Raw genomic sequence first — 22387 nt, 5'->3', positions numbered from 1 at the left:
GATCAAAAACACAGAGGGAAACCAGGGTGTTATGACCTAATTATGGATTCGTTCCAGTTATTAGAAGGAAATCTGATTACATTGATACTGTCATTCACGGTGAAAATGTCAATCAAATTAAACATGTTAGCACTTGTTATTTAGCCTTCATGTATTAGCATTACTTCTAGTTAAAAGCTTTACAAACAGGATACATTAATAAGGTATGTATTATGATCGGGTGGATCATTTGACCCATGTGATTGCTCATCACTTGTTTCTAAACATATGGTAAAACCAACCATTCGGACTGCACTGGTATCATGGTGAACCCTGTAAAATATAAAAACTATATAGACTAAAGGCAGAGGACGAAGAATGCTCTGAACTCAAGGTAGAAAGAAAAGGAAGAGAAGACAAAGACCAAGAATGATAATCTGTTAATTAAATTCAAATCGATGTGGACAGACTACTTTCTGGGGAATGAAATTATAAAGAGTACAATCAGTCTCACTGCGATCACCATAATCAGCACAGAGATAGTGTTGTTATTTGGCATTGCCTAAACCCAAAACCTGACGTACACCTCACCAAGTACTTTTAAGCCTAAATCATAGCAAAGAGCAAATGAAAACAAACTGAAACCACAGACAAGCAGAGTGCAAAAACTGAACCCTCCAGCATCCTCCTGGTTGGCAGTATTTTGACTTTTAAAAACCACTGCTCTCTTCTTATGCAGACTTTGTTATTCAAGGGCCTAGTGAACTTTATAGTAACCAAAAGAATGAGATTATGAAAGAAGTGGCCACACCTTGGCCAAGGGTTGAGGAAATTAAGATGGAGCTAGAAAATGGAGCTGGTGCGTAGTCATGCTGACAGGAGCCAACAGTGCCGTAGAATGCTATAAAATTTGTTGAATAGGTTGAAAAAACAGGAACCGCCCAAGTGCAACAGCAAATCACTGCTGACATGAGAGTTTAAAACATTGTGCTAAAATACATAAATACCAAGTTATTCAAGACCTTCAAGACTTTACTGTGTCCGCTGTTTCAGCCCGCACCACATCATCCAGGGCAACACGGTGAGCACATGCAGAGAGTCCACTTAGATCTCTCTGGGCTGCACAAAGACCTGGTGCTAACTTTGATTTTGTAGTTACGTTTACATTGTACCACTTTTCATTTCATCTTCTGCCTTCAGCCTTTTGCAGTACCAAGTACTCAGCCCACAGACATTTAATACTGTACTTCTTGCAGCACTCATACGATGCAATATCAAAATGCGATCTGCAAAAACTTGGAAAGCTTGAAGAAATGTAGAAACTTGGCAGTTGTTAAAACCTTAAAATATACAAGCAGAATTCCTTAGTCCAAGAAAAAATTAAGGATTTACATAAGTACAGCATATTTTAAATCAACTTACCAAGAAAATAAAACACAGCAGTGGGAGTGAGGTCAAAATGTCCAGGAGAAACACAACATATTTTTCTACAGTCATGTGCAATAATATCTGGCCCTACCTGTGAAAACGATCCATGTACCACACTCATGATTGCCCTGAGCCAAAAGTATCTACATTCAGCATGATATTTGTGAAAACAATATCTCTTATTTGTCTTTAGACTGTTTTGGAACTCATAAAATGACATAAAATATGTTAAGTCAAACATGTTCTTGCTCAGACGTGACAGTTACATGAAAGTTATTCATGGTCTAATTTAAACACTGCTCAGAACAGCTGAAGGTTGTCCTACACAGAGTGACAAGGAGGACTGCAAGAGTGAGGCATAATAGGTCTACGGTACAAAGATGGTGATATGAACACTGGCCAGACTTAAGCCAGGACCAACTCTGTTTATTCAACAGGAACTGAAAGAAATGCCAGAGTACAGCTCCCTCGTAGAACACATAGGTAGTGCCAACCACTACATAACCTGAGATCTTTGCTGCTTTATTTAACCATGAGTGAAATTCTCAAGATTAACAATCTTTTCTGTGCTTCTCTCAGCAGAGTTTATCACAAGTCTGGATGGGAAAACACAGTCAATAAGTTCTGATCATCTCACGGTGCTATGATGAACTCGACTTAGAGCAGATTATTTACCTGTCTTGCCAAATGTCGTCTGGTTTTTGTCTGGTTTTCTGTTTTGTTTTTCTCCATCTTTCTTTTCTTATTTGCTCAAAAACCTGCTTTTTCAAGGATTTTATGAGCCAGCAGAAAATATAACCGGGATACTCTGGGTCGTATCACATGGGGTCGAAATTTCATGTTGCACTCGATGCTGAGATCGTAACTCAAAATGTGTAGAAAGGGAACGGTGACAGTATGCGGTATGTAATTTTGACCTAACCGCTGTTATCATGGTTTTAGCTGAAGATGTGTTTAAATCATAGGTGATGGGACTCATATAAAAAGATGTGCTGTACATTACACACGTCGTCTTCACCTTTTTTCACTCACTGCTCACATATGTTGTGTTTACACAACATATGTTGTTTAATTATTAGTTATTATTCATCTTATTCATCTTGCACAGGGTGTCTCTGTCTTACTCACCTGGCACCAATCGTGGCGGATAACTTGGCTCTGCTAGAGGTTTTATTCCTGTTAAAAGGGAGTTCTTCCTTATCACTATTCCCAAGTGGTTGCTTATACAAGGTCATCAAAACTGCATAATTTGGATATGTGCTTGGATATAATTTGTGGCTTGTTTTCTCCCTTATCTTTCTCTTCAGGCTCCAGATCAGTCGCAGCAGATGGTTGCCCAATTCTGGTTCTGCCAGAGGCCTTTTCCAGTTTAATGGGGGTTATTCCTCCCCACCACTATGTCCTTGCTCACAGGAGATTGTCTGATTGTTATGGTTCTTTTGCTAACATTGTAGGGTCTTTACTTCCATAATATAAAGCACTTTGAAACTAGAGTAATATAAATAAAACTGAATCAAAGGTTTCCCAAACATAACAAGCTGAGAAGAGTCGTTGGGGTTGACCCTCACTGGAGGGATTTCAAATCTTGTCTGACCTGAGACTGTCTCAAGATCCTCCAGGGGGAAAATTGGAGGAAACAATGCTGGGGACAACAACGACTGGAATGTACTTCTAAGTCTGCTACCAGATAATCTACTGACTCCGAACATGATGAACGATCAAAGAAAATGGGCACAAGAGGAAAAATGAAATATGAAAGTGTTAATATGCTTCGTCCGTGACCCTGAATTTAAGAACCAACCCTCTTATAACCTAACATACAGCTACCAGCAACAATGCAAGCTCCAGAAAGTTCACAAGTCCCAAATATTGATGGGATTTTGTGAACTGCATGTTTGTTTTAGGTTAGAATTAGGGCTAACCGGGGAGCAAGTTAAACATCAAAATTAGAACGAGAAGAATAGAAGTCCAAACACTAGTGTCAATGCTCTTAATGTGAGAATGTCTGGAAAATGTTCATTCAGTTACAAAAAGTGTCTTCATCAAACCTTCAGGGGTTTCCTTTTGTTCCTCATTCAGTCCAGGAAGACTTCTTAGAAGTTAACGATGCTCTGGGGCTCTTTACAGGTGTGGCAGTTTGAGACAATAATTTTGTCTACTTGTTAAAAATGTCATCCTGAATTCTGGATTTATGGTATAGATATACCAGCAGTCTTCACAGTTTCACATTTTATGGAACATTCTTGTGGACAATGGGCCAAAGCAATCGACTTAAATGTATGCTCTTTGAGCCAAATCAAACACATGCATATGTCTGTGCGCTGACCTCCTGGTCTGATATTGTAAAGCAGGGAATATTTGAGATTGCATCTAAATCACGCTGTTCAAACAAAGAAGCTCCTTCTCTATCGTTGCCTGATTAAACAAAGCGTGGATTGATTGATTGTGTTGTCTTACTACACATTCAGCGATTATTCCCAACATCTCTTCCAACTGTTGTCCCTTTGCAACACAAAAAGCTTCAAGGTCAAGCAATGATTTCCTGCTGGCGTGGACTGCAGTCACGACTTCCTTTCACTGTGCATTATGACAGCGCTGATTATGCCGCTGGCCTCACGCGGTCATGTTGCAGCTGGTCCTATTCATTCATTTTGACTTTTAAAATGCCCCATGATGTCACACTGAGATGTTTTGTTTTCTTTCTGCATCTCCTCTGACACATGGACAACATTTTTATGGGGAATACTGTTTTATTTTTTTTTAATCCCTCAATTGTACACCAGAGTACACTTTGAGACAGAGACAGAAACTGTGAGGGGTGTTAGAGCTGAGCTGGTGTCATAGAAAAGGCGTTTGGGAATAGCAGGTCGGTCCCTGGTCATGATCTGCCTGCTCTGTGATGGAGAGATGCTCCGACCTCAAACATCTGGAAATGATACAAGGATAGATTGACACTGGTGAAGACGCTGAGGAACTGTGAAGCAACCTCGTAGGAAACACAAAGAGAGAATTCCTCCTTCAGCGCAGATGACTTAATAACACGCTGTCCATTTCCACCGCAGGCCACGATCTGAATGAGAATGCTTACCACCCTCCTCTAAGGTACAAATAAAAATGCATTTTCTTCAGTACATGCTTTTATGTTAGAGTAAAGTAATTAGACAAACAAGTCTGTTTGCGCAGGCCTAAAGCATTCCACACAATAAAGCTGCGCTGATGAATGTTATGTGAAACACAGATGATCTGATAGTATCACATGTTAAAGTTTACACTTATGCAGTCGAACCCACACAGATTTTATCGTCCGATCTTTCCCGCAGCACGAGGTCGCAGCAGGCTGTTAAGTTTAAATGTCGCTCCAGGTCACGTGTAAAGGCAACAGTCCTGTGTGTGGCTGTGGTAGCACAGTTCACCCCCTGCTTCTGCTGCCTCCAAGTGGCAACGCAAACAAATAAAAAAGCTAATGCAGCTCATCATGTAGCACTGTGGACGCAGCTTTTTGTCTTTAAAGACTTTTAAATAATCCACAGGGAGAATGTATGTATGCAAGCTTTGACTCAAACCAGGAGAGTTGAACAGTTTTAATTAATTTTCTTTGACTAATATTCTTGAGCACGTGTGATGGTTGGCCTGGGACTCCGACTAAAGACAGAAGGTGTCTGACCTCTTGCTGTGAGGACTATACTATGAGACTCCAGATTAACTTTACTGAGAAGATCAGTCACTGAATCTCTTTCTTCTTTGAATTCTGTTCATCATCTGCCTGATTTCCTTAACTGTGTTTTTACCTCATCCATCAACCCTGGTGTCCTAATGACACACTTGCAAATAAAAATGGCTCCTAACAAGACAGAATATTTCAGGGTTTCACTTTTTGGACAAAGCTTGAAGAAATTAACCAGACAACCACCAGATCACTTGGCAATGATTCTCCTTCTACTTAGACTCTGTCCTGAGCTCTATTGGTGCTTAGAAGTAAAAGACAGAGCGAGATACTGGAATGACATGCACAGCCAACACTGTGCAGCAAATCAGGCCTCATCTAGAGAGATGACAACAAGCAGCAACAAAGCTCTGATCTGAAGGCAAATGGCAAATGACTTCATGTGTATTCGAGTGTCAGTAGAACTCAGACATCCCATACTGTCTTTGCTGATTAGATCTCACGATGTGGCTTAGGCAACACGCGAGACAGTACAAAGTAAAAATGAGCAAGCTGGGCATGACCATGTGGACAGTTTTGTGGTGTCCGGCCAGGATTTGTGTGTTTTCTTGCACTATTAGTTTGGCCAAATGCTGACACAAAACCAGTCAATATCACCGCCCTGTCTGACAATCTGAAACTGGCACAATCAGCAACTTCTTTAAATCACTGAGTAAAAATTATTTTTGGATAAGCTTTGGACGAAAATATTTATTTTATTGTGGTGTCCAACACATTTTATGTTTTCATCTGCACTCCATTATCTTTTTGCTGGCCTCCATTTTCCTTCCTCACTTTAGAACTTTTTGTTCTTTACTGCAAATACTGTTAAAGAAGTGATTGTTGACTAAGAACCGACTCAAACTGTATCCCCTTACTCTGTCAGCATGTCAGTGCTTGATAACAAAGTTGTAATCCAGTTTCACCTGAAAAGGTACCCTTGGAGAGAACCTCGGGAAGGGCGACGGGTCAAAGAAGCTGATACACACATAAACATTTTAAAAATAGACAATCAGTGAAAAGTCCTCGAACTATGCGAGATCTGCAGTTCTTCAGTGGCTTGGACCTGGCTGAGACATTCTGACAATTTCTGTACACAACACTGCCAATAAAATGAAAAAGACGGTGGTTGGAAAGTATTTTCTGTTTTGCTTGGAGGCGAACCAAGTGTTGCATCCAAAGCTGTCCATGATTCGCCCGACGTGCTCATCTGAGTTTTAATCTCTGCACCACGTCTCACCGTATCCCAACTTTGTGGACTCACATGGTGCAGGCAGGACACAGTGGAGGTTTCCTATCAGTCAAATCTGACTGGAAACAGTAACAGATGCTTCACAAGCACCTCGGTTAATGGAGGATGTATGTATCATTCAGTAGTTCCATATGTTAGGTCTGGCTGAGCTACACAGCGATATCAGTAAGGCTATGAGGAAGGACGTGGGGTTTCAATTTGGCCTTCGCAAGATACCAGGCTGCCTACCTGGAAAAAGGAAAAGCAGCCTTCAAAGTAAATACTGGGCTTTAGTGCAGTAGGCAAAAGATGACGTGTCTGAGCTCTAATCTTAGTTCCAACTTGACAATAGATTTCAGATACAGGGTGACATAAGGTTACACATCAACCCACATTAAATCTGACAAAAGAGCTAAAAAAAAAAACCCCTTAATCAACATTCCAGTAAAATTAGTCTCAAACACCAATCTGAGGGGAACCCAAAATCAACCGAGAGCTGTTCAGATGTCTGCAGATAAATACTTTTACAAAGGTTTTTAAAAATGGGAACAGAAAAGCAAAAAAGATCATTTGGACCCTCAAAAGACAAGGATATCTGACACAGAGTGGTTTTTCTTTCCTTCTTAAAACTAAACTTTGTGCATATAAAAGAGTCAAAGCCAGCATCATAAAGATGTCTGAGACTTAAACATATTACAGTGTTTTGTTCCCATTTGGATGCAAACGTCTGGACGAGCACAGCGATGGCACAGCTGTGGAACACACTGAACATGTTCCCATTTGCATCCTTTACACTTTATGCAGCTTATCAGTAACATGCCACTCACTGCAGCAGTCATCAATGAGGACCAAAGTCACTTCAATGATTCTCTAAATCCCACTGCCAGCACTCTCACTGCATGACAAAAGACATCTTCCTTCAGCATAGATGCTCATTACTTTTGGCTAAAGTAAGCATGCACTAGCTAGCTAGTGCATGCTTACCATCCCAACAAAAGCTTGTGTTTTTGGAGAAAACACAAGCCTTTGTTGGGATGGTATTAGTTCCTCACAGGCTTTGAGGGTTTGTTTGTAGATTTGGGACTGACATCTTGCTGTTGGTTGGTTTTAATTTCATCAAGTGAGTCACAAGAAGAGAATTGTAGTGAATATATACAGTCAAGCCCATAATTATTCATACCCCTGGCAAATTTTAACTTAAAGGTACTTTTATGCAAACAGCAAGTGTTTTTTGACAGGAAATGACACAGGAGTCTCCCAAAAGAGAATAAGACGATGTACAAGAGGCATCATTGTGGGGGAAAAATAAATAAATAAATTTCTCAGCTTTTATTTACATTTCAGCAAAAAGTGCCATGTCCAGAATTATTCATACCCTTCACAAACTGTCATAGTCTCTGGGAAAATCAAAAGTTCTATACCATTCCGAGTAGTCGAAGCTGGTCTAAAGCATCCTAATTACCCTAATTAATTGGGAACAGCTGTTTTAATCAACTCAACAGGTAAAAAACAGCAGCTCTCTGCAGTTGGTTTGTGGACAGTCATGGCTAAGACAGAGGAGCTCAGTGAGGACCTGCAGCTACACATTGTAGCTGCTTACAAGTCAGGAAAGGGCTACAAGACCATATCTAAATGTTTTCAAGTTCCAGTGGCTACAGTGCGAAGTATTATTAAAAAACACAACATGTTTTGCACTGTGGAAAATCTCAAAGGACGTGGTCAGAAGCCAAAAGTGACACCTGTGTTGGCCAGGAGGATAGTGAGAGAGGTGAAAAAGAATCCAAGGATCATCACCAAGGCCATCCTGGTAAATCTGGGCTCTGCTGGTGGCAATGTCTCAAGGCAGACAGTCCAACAGATACTGCACACTGCTGGGTTCCACGGATGCAGACCAAGGAGGACGCCACTTCTCCAGAAAAGGCACACAAAAGCTCGCTTGGCCTTTGGAAATGCTCATCTGGACAAAGAAGAAGACTTCTAGTCTTCTGTGTTATGGTCAGATGAAACAAAAATGGAATTGTTTTGTCACAATGATGTTTCCTTCATTTGGCTTAAAAAAACGAGAAGCCTTTAACCCAAAGAACACCATCCCCAATTTCAAACATGGTGGTGGGAACCTAATGCTTTGGGGATGTTTTTCAGCCAGTGGACCAGGGAACCTAATCAAAGTAAATGGCACCATGAAAAAAAGAGCAATACATGAAGATTCTCAACAGAGCCAGAGTCCTGACTTGAATCCAACTGAGAATCTGTGGAGGGAGCTAAAGATCAGGGTGATGGCAAGAAGACCCTCCAGCCTGAAGGATTTGGAGCTCACTGCTAAAGACGAGTGGGCAAAAATGCCTGTGTAGATGTGCAAAAAAGCTGGTCTGCAATTAGCGTTTGATTGCTAGCCAATAAAGGCTTATGTATTGATTACTGAGAAGGGTATGAATAATTCTGGACAAGAAACCTTTTGCTCAAATTTTTTTTCCACAATGATTCCTCTTGTACATCGTCTTATGATCTTTTGGGAAACACCTTTGTCATTTCTGGTCAAAAAAACCCCCTTGCTGGTTGAATAAAAATAACTTTAGGTCAAAATATGCCAGGGGTATGAATAATTATGGGCTAGCATAATAATTATGGTCATAGTAATGAAACTCCCGTTAGCTGGTGCTCAGCCAAGCTGTTCAAGGACATGGTTCACTGTGTTTTTCCAGTACTGTAAAGGAGAGACAGTGAAATATATTTCAGGGGGTCCACACAGCCGCAGGTTTGATGGCTTTAAACTTTGAAACACTGCCACTCCAAATGATTTCATCCTCTGTCGTGACAAATGTCTAATAACCGTTTTTTCTCTTACTGGAAGATAATAAAATACTGACTGCAGCACAGCATGATGGAGTGTGATGGGGCCACTACATCTCATTACACTGTCAGCTGTGATTATATAGTCAAGCATCAAGATAAGATGGGTGTGGGAGTCATGAACCGATTATCTTGGTGGAACACCATGCTCATTTTGGGTCTGCTTTAGTCCCACATGTTCAGTTTTGCTTATTATTCTATTTTGAAATAATTGATTTATGTGTCCTGGGTTTGGTTTGAATCCAGAACAGGGTCCAAATTTTTCACCAGTGTAGACTACTGTGCACGATGACAGTATTTTCCAAGCGGTTTAAGGGATGATCTAATCGTGCAGGGACGCAATGAGACATATCGATGAAGGTCATAAATAAAAGGATTGGCAGCGTGCTGGATGGAAGGTTGGACTTGGCGTTTGACTCATAGGTCTGTAGCTTGCAAAGCATTTATGCAATAATGTGGTGAAGTGTGTAAGGGAATGTGTATATGAGATTTCAACCACACGTGTGTGTGTGACCATCACAGAGTGAGAGAAATATCCTGTTTGGAGCTTCCATGTGCATCAGTTCCTGTGGGTCAAACACACCAAGACAGATCACTATGCTGACACAAATGGAGCAGCATGATCCCCAAAGTACGTGTCAGGTCCCCAAAGTAAAGCACACAACCTGAACAGGAACCATGAGGCAACAGCTAAGGCAACATTCAGCATCATTCAGCATCATTCATGAGTGGATTCCCCAAAGCGTCTTCCATGAAAGATATTTGTTGACTGTCTGAAAGATGTTCCAGAAAGCACTTTTCCCTGAACAACAGTAACCTTTAAAGTGGCTCCATTCACTCTTCAGCTCCTGACTACTGGGGTTTAAATCATCAGCTCTGTTCTGCACACAGATTCAGCACGGACGGTTCTGAGTTCACCGCACGAGTCAGCAGTGAACTCCATGCAGACAACGTTGTTCTCCTGCTCGTTTTAGTAAGAAAAAGTCTCAGAGCCTCAGCTTTTTAAAACATGTTGCTGGCATTAAAGGGAAAAAACTTCTTTTCATTCTTTCCATTAAGGCTCTGCGTGTTCTTCAGTTCCACACAGTCCCAGCTGTCTGTGGAGAGGAGGCTGGGAATGCTGGGAATGAAAGTAAGAGTACTAATTGAGCTCAGAGTGAATGTGGCCAGTTTGAAGGAGAAACTCTGACATCACAGCTTTGGCGAAAACCTCAACTCCCAAAGAGACTAATGATCTCTCCTCACCTGTTCTCTCAGCTCACCTGGAGATATAATGCAGCGGCTGAGACACTTTACCTGTTCAACTTTACCCTTGCCATTCGGGCTGACTCTGACTGACACAATGGCCGCACAGGGAGTACGCTGTGCTCGAGAGAAGGGGAAGTCCAGATTTCAGGACTGCCAAATCAGCCCAGAGAACAGTGACATCTATAAAGCGGTCAAAACGAACCAGATTTTTTTTAATGTTAGTGGGAACAAAACAACATGTTGTGAAATTTGTTACAGACAAATTACTTCTCCTGTGGTTTTAAGATTGCTTTGGGTCTTTTTGTTTCACATGGAAACACAGTAAATTACATAAAGATGGATTCAGTCCATAACACTAAACACATCATGTACACAGAGTTAAACTACAGCTGGAATTACATTAGTCATTCCTTTTGGCTGTCGCAGATCATGTGAGAGTGAAAAGTGAAAGGACATGTCCAACTGAAAAGTTTCCTAATCTTCTGACTGGCAGAGGGAGGGGAGGCACAGAGGGAGCATAAAATCAAACCTGTTGAGCATGCACGTTAGCATTTAAAGCTGCAATTGTGTAACATTAGAAAAAGGTGAACCAAGAAATTGGAAACTGAAAGCTTCCTCCTGCAAATCTCCTCTCTTTCCCCTCACTGTCCAAAGCTCCTCCTCCCCCACTCTCATACGTTAGAGTCCTTTACTTAATCCTTACTTAATCTTAGTATCTGCGATGGACTTGCAGTTATTTTCATTCTGGAAATTCAGAAACAGGCGTGGCTCGCATGTCGTGGAATGAACTGAGTTTTTGACGACATCAATAACATCAAGGATTATGGATCTATCTGAAGTGGCCAACATAAAAAGTTTATTCATGTCACCTTTAGCCTCAAATAATCTTAAATGCAATGCTAGTTGCAAACGCAATATAAAGTTACTCCAAATGGCCAATATAGCTATTATAGCTGATATGTGGCAAGCTGACAGGGGTTAGCCTAGAACTGTAAACCACAGTCAAACAATAACATTAGAAATAACTTGATGAACGACTTGAACCTCGCTGTTTAACGTTATTGTACGCTCACATGAGTTAAGTCATCAGAGTCGGGCAGCCAAAACGTTACGCTGTCTGACTTCTCTTGGATTTAACAAAGACGGCCAAGTGTTTCCATATTGCACCATCTTGCACACACCGATTTTTTTTTTTAGACACAACCAGTAGTATAACCAGTATAACCAGACCCCGTCCATCTACTCAAGCTAACCTGGAGTTAACCTGGAATCAATACATCATTCACTGCACCGAAGCCCATGTTAACCATCTAGGATAATTAGTTAAAAAACAAACATTAGATTTTCCACTTTTAAGAGTAAAAAAAACTGGTGACTGTAGTTTCTGTGACTCCTCTTGTAATTATATTACTGCAATTTCAAATATCAAGCTTGTTCTTTGGGTTAATTTTGTGTTAATTTGTGCTAATCTGTGGGTTATACTCAACTGTGGTTGTTCACAGTCTCTGTCACAGCTTAAATATATAAAGAAGTAATAGCTTTAATATCCTTAGAAAACACATTCGAGTTCTGCCTGCTGGAACGTGCTTATTCTACTCCATGGATGAGTGTCAGAGCCTTCCACAAATGGTTTGGGGATATTATACAATTGTGCCTAAAGTAATTAAACTGTAGGAAGTGTTGCACCTCTCTGATTTTGAGAGCAGATGTTTAATGTGATCACAATCAGTAAGAGAGAGAGAGAGAGAGAGAGAGAGAGAGGTTCAGTCTCTTTGGGAGTCAGTCGCATCGTGTAATGTTGGGACTCAAACAGAGTGTTTGACATCCTCAACATTTGGTGTTAATTTAATGAACAAACACAAGAAATCACATCAGTTACTCACTCTAATGTGAACCACAGAGTTAGCCTGGTGTTACTGTGCTCTTATTACAAATTCACACAAATCCAAAATCATTAAACACATTGCAGATGTCGGCTCGGAAGCAGCCCGACACGGCGCGCTTGTTTCTCCACCCCGAGGCACCCTGAGGCCAAAATATGAATGAGTGGGTTGAGTTTGAGCTCTCACTTATAACAGAGTATCTCAGGGGTGGGGAACAAGGGACGTGTATGACATCATGGCAACCAAACAATCACAGCACAATCACAGTGGCCTCTTTCCCAAAATGTCTGCTAGCGAAACCTTTGAACGTTTTCCTCTTTTGGATTAAAGACACCAAATTAAACATCATCTAGAATTTGGATTTCCAGATTAATTTTAGAGCAGAAGCATTTTGGGAAACCCAGATCAGATCACATGATGCTGGAAGCAGGAGCACAACCCTCTAATCGGCTTAGGCTTTACCTCCACTGGTCCTCCATTCTTGTTACTGGCTGGAATAGCTGTCTACACAGCAAACACAGAGGCACACACATCAACATCACGTACCAGGAGATATTACACAGGCTTTCATGGTAACAGTGACAAACCTGCAACAATCACGGAAAAAAGGAACTGATCTTCAAGTGGAGTCAAGTTTGCATGCAGATGGGTTTAACTGGCACTTAAAGTCTTTCCTTCAAACCGAGTCACTGAACAACTATTATGGATCATCCCGTTCATTAAATAGTGAAAGTGATTTAAGGATGTTCTAATTTATTCAAGGAGAAAGGTGGATTAATAACAGAGATTGTTACTGAGCAGGACGTTATAATATATAACTATGATGGAATCAAACAGGCCTTTTTGCTTCGGGGTTGTGATAAGCTACACTAACTTCCACAGTAGGGGGTGATTCAAGTTCCTTTCATATTCATATTCAGGACAGAAAACACTGGAGTCTGCATGCAAACTTGTTTACTACATAGTAGTGGTGCGCAGCATAAAGGGAACATTTGGTCCACGCACTCATGCCTGCCATAGGCTACATGCTAACATATACAAGTGTTATTAAAGCAGTAAAGCTCTGAGGCATAGTATGTGCAGCGGTGTTTTCACAAAGAGCAATGGACTTCAGACAAGCTGTCTAAACAGGGTGGTGGTTTTCTTTTCAGACTAACTCACGCTGGATGTTTCTCCTCTCTTTGCTTCCATGTCCTCTCGGTCTCACAGTCTCCTCTAAGTAATTACTGTAGGAGAGCGTTTGTGCTGCGAGGGCCTTTCTGAGCGGGTCTCACCTGTGTTACTATGTCGTTTGAACGGGTTGAGCGTCGCTTTAGCTTTGGAGGTCCAGTTGGCGGTGGTGGAGCCAAAGGAGCTGGAGGACAGAGACTTGCCCAGGTTGTCTGAGCTCACCTTCTTGGTGTTGTTGGTAGCTGTCTTACTCCAGTCTGCACGCGAGAAACAATCAATAATCTCCAGATTTTTAGAGAAGATATCAGTGGGACACAATGTGTTGTAGGGTTTTTTCTTCAATGTTAATGTTCCTCACTCTTACTGAAGTTCAGTGTAAGACACAATTACTGGACCTCTCTAATAATTCTCCACATTTTTCTTCTAGAGGAACATGTTCAACTTTAGATTTTGACTAAACAATTCACAGTCAACATGAACTATATCTGCACTATTTCCATTTTCAGGATTTTTGCAACTGAAGTTTAATTTGCTGAGATTAAAAATGTTCAGGATGTTTGAATAACACACATCTTGTCATTATGCATATTTAACCTTTAAACATCCCGTTTCCAGCTGTTTAGAACAATTCCCAACAACACCTGTTTAAATTCAGCTGGCCTGGAAAGAATGTGGACAGGTGGATGAAACCATTACAAATGATTCCTTCTTTTTCCAGTTAAATAATTCTCCAATGAAAGAAACATAATCTGTGGTTTTGATAACCCATCCAACTGTTGCCAAAACAGAGAAAAGGAAAATCCTGTCCCATCAAACTGAAGAGTTGCCAGCAGAACATAAAAAAGCAGGTCTAACCTTTACTTTCACAGCTTCTCAGGATGTTTTTAGGGAACCTGAACTGAGAGATTTTGGCTTTAACACAAACATGTATCATGAACTCATTCCAACAAGTTTAAAAAGTCATCATAATCTGGATTTTTATCAAATGAAAAATAAATTAAATAAAGCTTCGTTTTGAGTTGTTTCTTTCCAAACATGTTTCGGCTGAAACATTCAGAGATGTTTCTGTATAAGTGAATAAACGGATCTCACACACGTCCACGTGAAAGACGTGTTCACTCACTGAAAACCTTCACATGTTAAAGCGAAGCAAGGGCTGGAGCATCCATCCTCTCTCTCCTTTCATAAAAGCACTGCTGGCACTAAAGTGGAGTTCTTTGGATTTGTGAGTTCAATCACGTAAAGAGGACTTTTCAGGACACGACTGATAACAGTCAGTAAATACTGGATCTTTCGCCTGCTTAAAGTCATGAATCAGTGTCATGTCTACACATGACAGACATCTGAGGAAAGAACCTGTTTTAAAAGAAGATGAATAGTATCTGCCTCTGATGTCCGAAACAGGCAAACATCCAGCTCTCCAGGTTGTATTTCTGTGTATTTATGCATCTATTTTCTATTTTCCAAGCCAAACTTTATCTGTGGTTGGAGACTTTTGCACAGTAATTTTTTGGCATCAAGTGAAACTCAGTGATTTCTCTTAAATGAAATGGCACCCGGACAGCACATCCTGAGACTGAGCGCACCTGGAGGAGTTCCTGGGTTTATCTTTTTTATTACCTATGAAGCCGTGGCGACTTAGCTTTTATATTTTTAATAAAACGTCCTTTTATTTCTTTTTTTTATGCTGCCGTGGGAACCTCTCTGGGGTCCGGCAGACAGACCTGAGAGGGGAGACGTGAACTGGCCTTGACCTGAAAAAGGCAGACAGACAGATGGGATACCTGAGTTGTCTGACAGCTTGAATCGGCCACAGCAGAGGTATCTCTTCCACTGCTTCTGCACATTTTCTTTCAGGGCGCAGTGGAAAATAAATATGAAGAGGCCTGAAAACAGACAGATAGAAACAGAATGAGTTATTCTACCACAGCAGACCTGCTGACAGGTAAAAATAACTGCTTGGGTCACTTTACAGTTATCGCCTCTGCACAAACCTGCTCTATAACCTTTTATCTTTACACATAACACAACTCAGCACACGGATTAAACATGTTCACACTATCACGCTATGCGGTCACTTCACCTTGCAGCGAGTTGAAGATGGAGAAGAGGTACATGAACGTCAGCTTGACCGGTCCCCAGGCAAAGAAAGCAAACCCCCAGGTCATTCCCAGCAGGAAGGTGAGGCTGATGGCGCTCCGTAGGTTTCGGAGAACCTGGATCATAGCAGGAGAGAATTTTAAAGCGTTAAACGTTCCCTCCTTTCCTTGTCTCCTTAGTTTACTTCCTTTTCCAGAAGCAGACATGAGAAACTTCATTAATGGTGTACAGTAACTCTTTCCTCTGTCTCTGACAGAGCCTTAAGGCTGCCGACACCTGTTATGATATGGTTGTTATTATATTGCAGGAATGTCAGGGTTAACTTTTAATTCAGAGAGTTATTACAACCGACAGAAAGTTTTTTTAAATCATGAAACAGTCTTAGTCCAGATCACTGGGCATGAGTACAGACCTCTTTCCGCAGCGTGCGGTTGCTGCGTTTGCCGTTGCGTCCGCAGATCTGCAGCATCACCACGACAAACATGGCCATGTTGAGCAGAAACACCAGGCAGAAGTAACCGACGCAGGTGGTGTAGAAGACGGCTTCATTGGTAATCCAGCAGCTGACAAGGAAACACACACATGCCCGTTCAAAGTATTAAAGAGGGATTTAAGGTTTTTTCACACATTAGCCACTTTATTATAATGAAACTAAATCCAGCCTTAATCAATTTGCGATGCAGTAAACTAAAACGAAGTGAAAGTGCACTGGTCATCCCGTTATAGCAAACCCTGCTCTGAGTGTTAGGACTGAGGGTTGCTTAAGGTGAGATTTTGTGCAGCTGTTCAGTTTGATCGTTTTTGGGAGTTTTGCAGGATAACAGACAGAATCAGCTGCAGGAGCTCAAGCACGTCAGCGCCATGCACACAGCAGTTTTTAACTCGAATCCTGAACAACTCGTTGTCCTTTCATCATAAACTTGGCACCGTGGAGCAGTTGTGCTAACGATGACGCCTGCATGTAACAAGGCTTTTCTTTTGTTAGCTAACTGACTGATTAAGCAACACTCTGATAAATGAGTTATTCAGTGACTTAATCAAATCCTGATTTTTCTGACAAGAAATCATCACGTCCATATTTAGTGACGTGGTTTGTAGACCTGTTATTGAGATTCTGGGCACACTTACAACTTTGACCCTCCTTTGTATTCTACTGCTTTGTATGCGTCTTTTTCCACCGCAGCGACAATCACAACCAGCACAGCAGGAAGACCTGGAACACACAAAGCACGCCGTCCGCACGTTAACGTCAGTCTCCCGGGTCTCTTATACTTGCATCACAATCACAGACTGAAATGGCATCAAACTGTTTTATCTTGTAAATTAAACCCACGTCCTCATATCAAGACAGAAAAGTATTCAACAATTATCTAACGAGGTAACGGCCTCCTGTTTTTAGTTAATTTTTTTGTGCATATCAGCGCCATTTAATCCCAAACAGCTCATAGAAATTAAAATTGCATCTCCAATCTCAGGAGGATGATATAAATCTCAGAAGATATTTTCTCGGAGGAATGTTTGGTACGCTGGTGCACATCTGTTCAGGATAGTAAAAGGTTTACATGCACTTAGACCTGTCTGTAAGAGATTATTAATCATATTCAACAGGAATGATATGAAGCTGAAGCTGTGCTGTGTGTTTTTGGACTGAGACACCCGCAGCTTCACAGAGTTCCCGACCAAATCCACCTCCAAACGAAGACTTGACTTGTGCACAACAGTAGGAGCTTCAGTAATTATTAATCATAAATTATTCTTGATGCAGAGAAATGCTAAACCATGTTGGACACTTTTACTTTATTCATGATCTTTTGTTGTCTTTGTGGGTCTGTGTGGGCGACTCACCCCACCCAACGATGCAGAACTTCAGGATGTACCGGCGGATGTAGGTGTTAAAGACTTTGACCAGAGCGATGTACATATGGACCGATTCTAGCCCCATCCAGGTGAAGGAGGTCAGCAGAAAGTAGTGGAGAAAAATGGCCACAGCCTTACACAGCCCATCGTTTTTCATGGTGCTCAGCCAGCTGTCCAGCAGGAACACCATGTTGAGAAACAGCAGAGATGTGCTGAGGTTCATCAGGATCTTTGACGGGTAGTCACGTCGCAGTTTCCTGTAAGGACAAGAGGAGGAAAGCACAAATTTCTGCGTGGTTACATTCTGATATTGTCGAGAAATATATTTGCTGCAGTTTTTTCCGAATATTCTCATTCAAGTCAAAGCCGCATGCAGTAGCTGAGAGTTTCTCAAGTTTCTCTCGGGTTTCCTGCTCCAAATTTTTCTGTGACTTTGAAATTTATTGGTGATTCACAACATTCGAGCTGAAAGCCTTCAGAGCACCGTGAGCGTGACCCATGTGCGCTCCATTTACCCAACACAGAGCTAAAAACACACTAAACGTCTTTATTCATGCATCACTGACATCACTGATAAAAGTGATAACAGTGATGCACGCAACCCTCTGTCCTCCGCACCATCCCATGCCTCCTTTTCGGAGTACAGGTGTTCACACCTGGGACAACAGGCTCTGCTGATTAGTGTCGTTTGCACTCATGTAAACCCGGGAAAGATGACGGTTTGGGTTTAAACAGATTCTGTATAAACAGCCTGCACTTTGAACAGTGATGCTTGGCTCTGGGATTTAAATGCGAAGCCAAGATAAACAAAGGAGTGGCATTTATATCACACTGTTTTAGTCCTTCTGTCTCTGCAAAGTGCTTTTACAAGCTTAATGCAGCTTTTTAAGAGCTGAAAGAGAGCGATCCATGCTGCTTTTACTGCAAACCCAGAGGTCACAGCACTGGAGCCAAAGGACATGTCGTGCACATCTGTGAGACACCATCAGCTCCGACAGAGCAGCGGTGTTTCACACTCTGGGAGGAACAACTCAAGGAAACTACACATGATGGAAATCTAGACTGTCTTCCAACACTTTGTGTAGTTCTGCTTTTACAGACTGACTCGCTTTTGTCACCAAAAAACAACGACATCATTGATGGAAAACATGGATGAGGAGAGACGATAGCCAGGCACTGGAAGCTGGAGGGTTCATACTGCAGCCGAACGGTGGACTCACTCGAAGGCGATGTACGTGAGCAGCGTGGCAGCAGAGAAGATGGCGGAGATCCCGCAGCCGATGTAGCTGATGAAGGTCAGGATATTGTTGTTCTTTTCATCGATGGAGGGCGAAGTCTGAGAGATGTCCTTAAGAGAGAGACGGCAACGACTACATGAATGAAGGAAATGCACATGAACAACAAAGAAGGCCAGAGGGCAACTATGGAGACCATCATGACCACAACAAAAACATGAAAGGATCCACACAACGTGACATGTATGCGGCGCCCGTGCCAGGACGTTAGTGTGACAGGTGTGTGAGGAAAGCTCGGACACACACACTCACAGGAACACGGCGGTCTTACCAGGAGGACACCGAAGTGTGTGAGGTGGTCGCACAGGCAGACGGTTTTGTTGGCCGTGGATTCGGTGGAGTTTTTTTTGCAGCCTTCTTTGCTCCAATCTCCAGTTCCATCTAGTGGTGACACAGAGGCATTACAGCAAAGTCACCTCAACACGAAATGAAAATGTGTAATTAAACAGATGAAAAGATTGAATCTTTCTAATAATAAAATATAATATATTAAATGTTTTTTTTTTATAATGAATAAAGCACTGCTCGGGATTCAGGAGCTCGAAATATTTCTGCAAAGTTTGAGGGCGGCTGCTCCGAAGCCAAATATCTGTACTGAGATAAGACTGCGCACAAACGTCCTCTTCAGTAATTACTGCAGTACTTGAATCTGTTGGTAATACGGCCTGAAAAGCTGCTAAATTTACCAGAATTTTCTGCTGAAAGAGCAACCAGACCAAAACATCAAAGTAAAAGTGCAGCAGGACGGAGGTGTGACGAGCTGTAACAGCTGCCGACTCCCTTCTCTGCAGATCTGAGGACCAGTGATGAACTTGAGGTGAGTGATGAGGCGACGGACAGACTTACCGTTCTTGGTGAAGTTCCAGAAAACGCAGTCCAGAGTCCCACGAGCCTGAGAGGACAGAAGAGCAATGACTCAGCAGCAAGTTCAAGTAAGCAGACACTCAGAGCCACTCGTGACCATCACACCTGGCTCATTTCTGCATGATCTTCTGACACTGTCATTTCAAATCCTTCAGCACATCTCCAGGAACTACATTCTTACTGACAGTTTCAATAATATGGATTATTAATGTTAATAAATGTATTAATTAACCTCAGAAAAAGGGGAACATGAGAAACATAAAGGTCATTTATATGAAACAGACAACACAATAAAGCACAGGTCAAAGAAAGGAAGTGAAAAGAGTGACGCAAATATATAAATAATGTGTATAAAGTCCAAAAATGGAACAGAGAAGAAAGGAAAAAACGTGAACACTCACCGGGTCAGAGCGATGAGCGATCTCGATCCTCACTGGGTCTCTCAGGTTGTGGATGGGGACGTTCACCACGCTGCTCGCCACCACGTAGCTGATCAATTCATTTTCTGCCTTTTTCTGAAAAACACGTCATGTTAAGACACCCTAAAACATCAGTCTTTGTGTGAACGTCACACCGTGACCTCTGACCTGGAAAAAACTGGGGCTGTTGAAGAACATGAAGCTGATCCTGGACGGTGTGTCGGCTTCGGCATGAGAGACTCTGGACAGCAGAGAGGCGGGAAGTGTGACCTGAGCTAAAGGATTCGGCCGCTTAGACTTAAAATCAATCTGAGAGGGGACAGGAAACAGTCAAAGCTAAATCAAAAAACACAAATCCACCTTCTACAGGAGAAAGTTTTGACTTTCCCAGCCGTTACCTGTGGGTCAGACTTATTTGGAGACATGAAGGCGCTGAGGGTCGTTTCGTTGAACATCGTCGTGTTGAGGGCCAGAATTCCCACAGCCAGATTCTTGGAATTGATCTGGATGGACGGACCATCAAACTGGATCTTCTGCACCAGCTCGTCCACGGTCTTCAGAGCTCTGCGGAGGAGGAGAGAGAAGCAAAGTATTTCTACGATGATTTCAAAGGGAAGCAAAACCAGACAGATATTGGTGAGAAACACAGAGGTGGCGTTTAACACGGCTGACTGAAACGCAGCTGAAAATGATCATGTTTGAAGGTGATTCATGTGAAACAGACTCAAACATGTGAGTCTCGTTTAAGTTTCCGTTTAATACTGAACTTTCCGTCCTGCCAGCAAACTTTGTGGCTGAGAGTTCATTAAGCGGCAGAAAGTTTCAACACTCTGACTACATGCTAGCTGATTGCTATCGTAGAAATGGGACACGGCCTCCGCGCAACTGAGGGCAACCTGTCGGTTCCGGTGATCATGCTGAACTGTTTTGCTGTTGGAGGTCAACTGTAAGTAGTTGTAGCATCAGCTGGTTGCCCAGAGGTTGAGCATGGAGCGCTCTGCAATCTCCGAGTGAACTTTTGGTGGAAGGCGGCCTATGTCCAAACTGCTGCGGTTTCTCAGATAGGTTGGTGAAGCTTTGCAAATAATGTTCATGTGATTAATAAATACACACAAAACCATCACATAACAACCAGTCTGAGTCGGTCTGCACAACCAGTACAACCTGTCTATGGTGAAACTCGCTGCAATAGGAGGCTAAACTCAAGTTTTATTCCTATGCAAATGTTAGGTACTCATCCGCTGCTGTCACAGAGCAGTTAAATCTCCTACTTTCAGAAGCTGCTGGACTCTGAATTTAAATGCTTAATGTAAATTTCAGTTTAAAGTGAAAAACTTTGTATGGAGACAGCAAATGATTTGCAGTTTTCACCGATTTATTCCAGTTAATCATTAAATTATCAGAAACTGACGATCCAAACTGATAGCAGACTCTCCACCTTATTCTCAGTTTATCGTCATCCTGATGCTTCAAAGTTTCTTTGCTAACTGCTAATTTTCACAGACCTGGTGACATTTGCAGAAGGTCGTACTTTCTGGTGGTGTGTGAGTGATAACTTTACATTTTTCAGATGTTTTGGTTACAAAATTAAGATTTTAGCAGATCAACCATCACATAACAACCAGTCTGAGTCGGTCTAAATTGTGACATTACCAATAAGTTTGATGTGTCACATGGCCCTCTTCCTACTTTAAAAACAAAAGTTGTATCCAAGATGGCCGACTTCTAAATGGCCACCATGGTCACCACCCATCTTGAGGAGTTTGCCCCCCTCACATATACTAATGTGCCACAAACAGGACTTTAATATCAGGTGGGCAGAGTAAGAAGTCTGTACTTGTCTGAGGCTGCCGGGACTGTAGCTGAGCCACTCATGACGTTGGAGATGATGGTGACGATGCTGGAGGCTAACGTGAAGTTGATCTTGGATACATTCACTAGTTGTTCCACCTTTGACACCACTTTAGACACCTGGACACGGAGGACAAGGAGGACAGGAGGACACGGAGTCACTCTCCTGGTCACAGGAGGCTTGAGCGAACAGATGCCAGTGTAAACACTCACCTCTTTCTCATTCAGCTTGTTGTTGGTGAACGCTTTGAGCTGCTCCGCTACATCAGATGCATTTTCTGCTCAAGCAACACACAAATGGTTCCATTTTGTCACTTTCTATCACAACTTTGTGATATATCACAGATTAAAACACAAATTCAGGTTCATTTTCCAGTTCTGTGTCATTTCTAGTCTATCGACTTATAATTCAGGTTTAAAATAGTTTAATGTATAAAGTCTTGAAACTGAACAAAAATCTATATCTATTTGTCAAAAATAAGTGAAAATTAGAGTTTCATACAGATCAT

The 22387-nt window shown here is 41.9% G+C and overlaps 1 protein-coding gene across 5 annotated transcripts in view; it reads right to left on the bottom strand.

Annotated features, from left to right (window-relative positions):
* adgrg6 (adhesion G protein-coupled receptor G6) overlaps positions 1 to 22387 on the bottom strand; it is a 98559-nt gene that overhangs the window by 5265 nt on the left and 70907 nt on the right. For 3 of the 5 annotated variants that reach the window (XM_042226874.1, XM_042226871.1, XM_005937633.3), the window contains 14 exons: positions 22092 to 22156; positions 21865 to 21998; positions 20426 to 20591; positions 20196 to 20336; positions 20010 to 20123; positions 19591 to 19636; positions 19016 to 19125; positions 18670 to 18797; positions 17438 to 17706; positions 16721 to 16805; positions 16005 to 16155; positions 15576 to 15708; positions 15277 to 15378; positions 13597 to 13749 (listed from right to left, as the gene is read on the bottom strand). In XM_042226874.1, the coding sequence (XP_042082808.1) occupies positions 13597 to 13749; positions 15277 to 15378; positions 15576 to 15708; positions 16005 to 16155; positions 16721 to 16805; positions 17438 to 17706; positions 18670 to 18797; positions 19016 to 19125; positions 19591 to 19636; positions 20010 to 20123; positions 20196 to 20336; positions 20426 to 20591; positions 21865 to 21998; positions 22092 to 22156 (1797 nt within the window). Of the gene's footprint in view, positions 4334 to 12784; positions 12827 to 13596; positions 13750 to 15276; positions 15379 to 15575; positions 15709 to 16004; positions 16156 to 16720; positions 16806 to 17437; positions 17707 to 18669; positions 18798 to 19015; positions 19126 to 19590; positions 19637 to 20009; positions 20124 to 20195; positions 20337 to 20425; positions 20592 to 21864; positions 21999 to 22091; positions 22157 to 22387 lie in introns of all 5 variants that reach the window. The other 2 variants (XM_042226872.1, XM_042226873.1) reach the window with 2 other exon arrangements.

The sequence above is a fragment of the Haplochromis burtoni genome, unplaced genomic scaffold (assembly GCF_018398535.1).
Source record: "Haplochromis burtoni strain Fernald_Lab_line unplaced genomic scaffold, NCSU_Asbu1 Contig_232, whole genome shotgun sequence".
Classification (NCBI taxonomy): Eukaryota; Metazoa; Chordata; class Actinopteri; order Cichliformes; family Cichlidae; genus Haplochromis; species Haplochromis burtoni.
This window is presented reverse-complemented; position numbering and strand designations above follow the sequence as displayed.